We start from the raw sequence: 6,592 nt of genomic DNA, 5'->3' as shown, positions 1-6,592 counted from the left end.
AATTACGAGCCTCAGGAAGCAGTGAGAAGTTACCAACAAAGACACTGATCCATTCGTCTTAAGTGGAGAGAGCGGTGGAGTGAAGCCTAATGTTATAAGTGGTCAGTTTATCAGTGAATATTTTCATATTCGCGTGACTTTTGCTTACCTGTACGACTCCCTAACTGCGGTTAACTTGGGTCATGAATATTATATAACTAGGATACCCCCACACCTGGTGGCAATGTTGCAGGGGAAACAAGGGCAGGGAGAGGTTAGGTGGAGTGACTTCTGGAGTCCCAGTGGTAGGCTCTGAGTGTTCTCTGAGTCTCTTGGGTGTTGCCTGGGCCTGTTTACCCTCCTGCAGGTTGCTACCCAGTCCCCCTGTGGTGAGGGCTGCTAGGTAGGGGAAGGGAGAGATTGGAAAGCATGTCTTTCACTCGCCCAGCTGTCGCCATTCCTAAAGCGGGTCTAGCTTCCTGTGCCTGACCCCATCCTTACACCTCGCAGCCTTGCGTGAATGCCTCCCTGTCTCGGTTCTCCCGGTCCGAGCCCAGGCTGGGCCAGGCTGGCTGTCACTCTGCCTCCTCCCTGGGTGAGGGCCTGGCTTCAGCTCCTCCAGACCCCACCTTTCGAAGCCCTGGAGCTCCACACCCAACCCTGAGCTCTGGGCATTCCTTTCCACGACTGACCTGCAATGACATGTGACCCAGAACCCCTGCATGTCCATCCTAAGTGAGAGTCTCAAGACACTGATGGGCTCTTCCAGGCTTCTCCCCATGCCCCAAGCACAGTCCCCAGAGGAAGGCCAGAGGCTACTGGCTGGAGACAAGCTGGCTAATGGCATCAGGAACGACAAGGTGGCCTGGAACTTGGCCTCACGCCTCTATCGTCTGGAGGGCTTCCGGAAGTCTGAAGTGGCGGCCTACCTGCAGAAGAAGTAAGAAGCTTTGGGCGTGAGCGAGGTTCGAGGCTGCAGGGAAGGGAGGAGTTGCCCATGGGCTCCCTCCACTGGCCACCCCTCCCCTTCCCCATGCCTGTCCCTGTCTCCCTCCAGCCCCATCACTGACCTCTCATCCTGTCATCCCTGTCCTGGTTCCTCCCCATCCTCTGCCTTCCCCCCATGCTCTCCCATCCCTGCTGCTTTCTGTCCATCATGCACGTATCACCTCTCGTCCACACCCTTGATCCTTGCTTAGGGCCCTTGGATCTGGCCACCGCAGCCACCCCAGACTCTGCGAGTCCCTCCCACTCAACATTGGGAGGGGTGCCAGGGGCACACCGGACCTTGGCTGCCTCTTGTCCTCTCAGGACCCAGGTCCAGCCCGGCCAGCCTTTCCCCTGCTCGTCCCCTGCCCCGTCATGTCCAGGATGTGTGCAGGCCCTCTGCATCTGTGGCCCCAGCCCCGACCCTGGTGCAGCCTTCATCCCCGTCTTCCTTCCACAGCAACGACTTCAGCAGGGCTGTGGCTGAGGAGTACTTGTCCTTCTTCCAGTTTGGAGGCCAGAGCCTGGACCGAGCCCTCCGGTAAGACCTTCAGTCCTCTCTGGGGAGGCCGTGGAGGAGGGATGGCCATGGGACAGTGGCAGCACAGTTGAGCTGGCGTCTGATGGGCTCCGAGCTGCTGGGTGTGTGGGCGTCCAGCCTGGGCCCTATCTGTGACTCGGGCCCTCCTTGGCAGGGGCTTCCTCCAGGCGCTGGTGCTCAGTGGGGAGACTCAGGAGCGGGAGCGAATCCTCTTCCAGTTCTCCAGACGCTTCCATCACTGCAATCCTGGGGCCTTCCCCTCAGTAGGTAGGGAGGGGCTGGCCCTGAGGGCAGGGCAGGGGGATTTGGGGTGAACGGGAGAAGGATGGCATGGAAGTGTCCCTGTGTCCACTTGGGAGGTCACTGGACAACAGCTGCTGGGAGGGTGTTGGGAGCTGCAGAGAAATGGGGAGGGGTGTCACCCCGCCTGGTGTGGGCAGAGAAAACAGAGGAGTCCTGGTTCCAATGAGCTCTCTCTGCTCTTGCCTCTCTCTGGGGCAGATTCCGTCCACACCTTGACCTGTGCAATCATGCTCCTTAACACAGACCTGCATGGACAGGTAAGAAGGCAGGGAGAGTGCCTGGGGACCCAAGGCAGGGACGAGGGTGGGGGGCTGTCATGTGAGGACGAGGAGGAGAGAAGACCAGAGGCCTGGGGTGGGGAGGGAAGGGCCCTGAGGGACGTGGACCTGGGGAACTGCAGAAGGTTCTAGAGCGGCTGGCTGGGGGGGTCATTCTATTGGGGTGGGGTGCTGGAGCTGTCTTTCTCTCCGTGGCCACAGAACATTGGGAAGAGCATGAGCTGCCAGGAATTCATAACCAACCTGAATGGCCTGCGGGACGGCGGGAACTTCCCCAAGGAGCTGCTGAAGGTAGCTTCCCACCGGGGTCAGGACCCTGGGGCTTGCCATTTGGGGGTCTTGGAGCTTGGGTTCCTTGGCCCAAGGGGAATGCTGAGCTTGGACCAGGCTCTGGCACAATATCCTTGAGAGCACAGCGCTTGTTTATTGAAGGGCTACTAAAAGTGTGGTCCCTGGCCGGCGGCGTCTGCAGCATATTGGAATTCGTTAGCTGTGCAGATTCACAGGCCTCTGCCCTGGACCTGCTCAGTCACACTCTTTGGGGCTGGGGCTCTAAGATGTTTTATTAGGTTTGGAGGTGATTCGTACCCCTTCGAAGTCTGAGAAGCACTGGTTTATTGGGTCTCTGAATGGACAAAGCGCAAAGTTTCACATGGCAAAAGTCTAGAGCTGATTTGGGAGCCTAGTGTTCCTGGGTTTGAATTCTAGTCTTGGGCAATTTACCTCTTGGTCAACTCAAGTGCCTCCTGAGGGTAATAACCACCTTACAATGTCATTATCAAGATGAAATAAAATTTGTCAAATGCTCAGCACAGTGCAGGGCACACAGCATCCGTTTCATAAGCAATTAGATCACGTGCTTTTTCATCTACTTAGTGAACATTTGTTGAACACCTGCTCATGCCAGACACCTTGCGAGGCACTGCGAAGGCTACAAAAGCAAGCAAGAGGCATCTACATCAGTACAATTTGTTATTGCAGCGGGCCCTCCGTATTCACAGGTTTTGCATCCACGGGTCCAGCCAACCATGGTGGAAAACATTTGGGGGAAAAAAACCCAATAAAAAATAATAGTATAATAAAAAAATACACATTTAAAAAATACAGTATAATTATTTACATAGTATTTACATTGAATTAGATATTATAAGTAATCTAGAGATGATTTACAGTATATGGGATGATGTGTATAGGTTATATGCAAACACTAGGATGTTTTATACAAGGACTTGACCATCTGTGGATTTTGGTATCTGAGGGGGGTCCTGGAACCAACCCCCTGAGGATGCCAAGGGATGACTGTATTTCAAAGTCCTAGTACAACACTCACGCACTCATTCACTTACCACACATTTATTTTGGGGGTCGGTCAGCCAGTTCCTTCTCCATCAGATCCCTCGACAGGATAGTAGGTGGATGATGTGTTTCCCCTTCAAGAGAACTAGTTCACACCCCACTAAGCTGGGGCAGGGCAGGGACTAGGCTGCCTTGATCGTCTTTGTGTCTCCAACACCAAGCACAGTGCCTGGCCCATGGGGAATGCTCCATAAGTAATTTGTTGCATGGATAGATGGATGAACGGATGAGTGGATGGAGGGATGGAAGGATGGATGGGGGATAAGTGGGTGGGTGGATGCTTGCCTGCTCAAGGAGGAAGGGCAGCTATGTTGGGTGGGGAAAACACAGGCTGTACACACGCCCCTATCCGGCCTCTGCCAGGCAGAGTGAGTTTAGGCCCCATAGCCCGGAGGCTTCCCTGCCCACCTGTGTGCTTCATTCCAGGCCCTCTACTGGTCTATCCGAAGTGAGAAGCTCGAGTGGGCCGTGTAAGTGAGAGCCCCCTTTCCCCTTACCTCCCAGCTCCTCACCTGTCTCTGGGCCTGTCCTCCCTCTGTCACACTCCCAAGAGTGTGACAAGTTGGGGCCCTGCAGAGGCAGGATGCCGGGCTGGTCTATGAGAGAGTAGAAGAGCCCAGGTCGTACTGGAGGAGCCAGGGCTGTGGAGGGTGGGGGAACAGTGTTTCCAGGAATTGATGGGTTGGCTTTGAAGGAGGACTCCTTTTGGAGAGTCCCGGGCCGTGGCTCCCCAGCAAGAGAGAGATGCTGAGTCCCTGGGAGGCAATGGGTACCTCCTGGTGGTCTTTGCCCAGCCAGTTCTCCCAGCCTGATTCTCTGATGTCCAGGGATGAAGTAGACGCAGCCAGACCTGAGAAGGCCCGGCCCTCTCCCGCAGCTGGCAAGATGAGCAACCCCTTCCTTCAGCTGGCTCAGGACCCCATGGTGCCCACCTACAAGCAAGGCATTCTGGCTCGGAAGATGCATCAGGATGCAGATGGCAAGAAGAGTGAGTGTCTCCTACCTGTGAACCGGGCCGTGAGCTCGGGGCGGCTCTGCTCAGGGGCGGTGCCGACGTGTGTGCCGGTGTGCACAGAGGCAGCCCGTGTCCGGGACAGGCAGCCCGTGTTCTCTCCTCAACACATCCTGCGTGGAGAACGGGGACTGTGTGAGGTGCTGGGGCGGGTACTGGGATGAGAGAGGCCAGTTATTCCTGCATCCCAGAGCCCCTGGGGTAAGGCAGAGATGAGACAAAACATCAAAGTCTGGGATAAAAGGAAGGGAGCAGAGTGCGTAGGGGGCTGCATCAAGTACGGGGATGTGAAGGAGGGAAAGGATTTGTTTTCTGGGGTGGGCTGTAGGGACAGGATAGGTAAGACTTCTGGGAGATGATAATATCTGAGCTGAACCTCAGAGGATAAGAGGGTCTGGATTTTTGAAGTCAGGAATAGGGCATCCCTCACAGAGAAAAGCAAGCAGAATTTGTCAGAACGTGGGGTGTGTTGAAAGGGAGTGGCCAGAGATGCAATGGGGACAGATGGCCGGAGTCCACGTGTGGGCCTGGATCCCAGGCAGCTGAAGGCTTTGAGTAGCAACATCACCAGAGCAGTGATTTCGGCAGACTAACCTAGAATCACAGGTTGAGTGAAGTGCGGTGACCAGGAAGGGCACTAGCATAGGCTGTGAGAAGCCACAGGGGCCTGTGCAGAGCCCCGGTGGGGTGACCACAGGGATTCGGGCCTTCTTTTTCCCAAGGAGCTTAGAACATGTCTGGCTACACAAGATTAGGGTGGGGAGGTAGGGAAGAAGGAGGGAAAGGTGGCAGTTGTGCTCAGAGCAGGTGCACAGGGAAGGACACTCCAAGCTGGGACCCAAGCCCCTGTGCCCCTCTGGATGGGAAAACAATGTTGAAATCATCTTTAAGGGACCAGAAAGATGTCTGAGCGCAACTGTGTTTATGGCTGGTGGGTTTGCAGGTGGGGGTGATGGGACGGTCTTTAAGGACATCTACCTTTGTATGTAGATAATTCCCTGCCCCTCCTCCCCCAGCATGTGTAAAGAGACTTGTATGTTTGTTTGTGACTGTGTGTATTTCTTGTGTTGGCATGCTGGTGAGGGACTGGAGGTGTGAGGGACGGTGGGGGGTGTGTGTGTGTGCACACTTTGTGTCTGGATGCGGGTGCTGCCACCCACCTTTGTGTCTGGTCCTGGAATAGCGCCGTGGGGCAAGCGTGGCTGGAAGATGTTCCACACCTTACTGCGAGGGATGGTTCTCTACTTCCTGAAGGTAGGAAGGGAGCCAACACCCTGATGGGCTGACTGGGGTAGGGGCCTGGAACTGTCGGGAGGGAGAGGAGGCAGCTGATGGTAACCTCGTCTCTGAGCCTGTGTCCCCGTGCCCGGTGGCAGGGAGAGGACCACTGCCCAGAGGGAGAGAGTTTGGTGGGGCAGATGGTGGATGAGCCCGTGGGGGTACACCACTCCCTGGCCACCCCGGCCACCCATTACACCAAGAAGCCACACGTCTTCCAGCTGCGGACTGCCGACTGGCGCCTCTACCTCTTCCAGGCACCGTAAGTCCTTGGGGTAGGAGACAAGTGGCAAGGCCTGAACCTCCTAGTTTTCCTCTCCCCTGACCTGGCTGACACCTGCTGGCCCCCGCCCTGGTGGGAAACCTTAGAATGCTGCATGGAAGAGGTGCTAGGGACCCGAGGGTCACAGAGAGTAAGAGGGGCTGGGAGAAGGGGTTCCTGCCCAGCCCCTCCCCTGGCCCACCTAGTCAAGGCATCAGCCTTTTCCTTGTGAGTCTCCATCAAGCCTCCCAGTTCTGAACAGAGAATTCCGGGAAGTCACTAACAATTGCTCATTTTTGGCAATTGATATAAAATCTATTTTCTTCCCAGATTTTCCTCTTTGACAAATAAGAGAAACCACGGGCAGAGGTCAGCCACCCTACTAGTGGCAGGGCTTCTGGCTTTTGGAGGCAAGAGTCGTGAGCGGCCGCACTGCTGTGCAGACCACAGGAGGGGGTGAGGGGTAGGTGACAGGGCCCGTGTCCTTGGGGACCGACACCTCCTCTGCCTACAGCACTGCCAAGGAGATGAGTTCGTGGATCGCGCGCATCAACCTGGCGGCCGCCACGCACTCGGCGCCGCCCTTCCCCGCCGCC

The 6,592-nt window shown here is 56.1% G+C and overlaps 1 protein-coding gene across 1 annotated transcript; it reads left to right on the top strand.

Annotated features, from left to right (window-relative positions):
- Positions 1-701: 701 nt before the first annotated feature.
- LOC103583247 (PH and SEC7 domain-containing protein 4-like) lies at positions 702-6,589 on the top strand (the record flags this gene model as incomplete). Its single annotated transcript, XM_008564620.1, has 10 exons — positions 702-919; positions 1,427-1,507; positions 1,662-1,774; positions 2,009-2,067; positions 2,290-2,379; positions 3,871-3,914; positions 4,272-4,432; positions 5,640-5,710; positions 5,833-5,996; positions 6,511-6,589. Coding segments are annotated over exons 1-10 (1,080 nt in total), but the record flags the coding sequence as incomplete, so codon positions are not given.
- Positions 6,590-6,592: the final 3 nt, after the last annotated feature.

This window comes from Galeopterus variegatus, unplaced genomic scaffold, assembly GCF_000696425.1.
Source record: "Galeopterus variegatus unplaced genomic scaffold, G_variegatus-3.0.2 Scaffold20908, whole genome shotgun sequence".
In the NCBI taxonomy this organism is placed as follows: domain Eukaryota; kingdom Metazoa; phylum Chordata; class Mammalia; order Dermoptera; family Cynocephalidae; genus Galeopterus; species Galeopterus variegatus.
The sequence above is the reverse complement of the archived record's forward strand: the minus strand, read 5'-3'. Positions and strand labels throughout refer to the sequence as shown.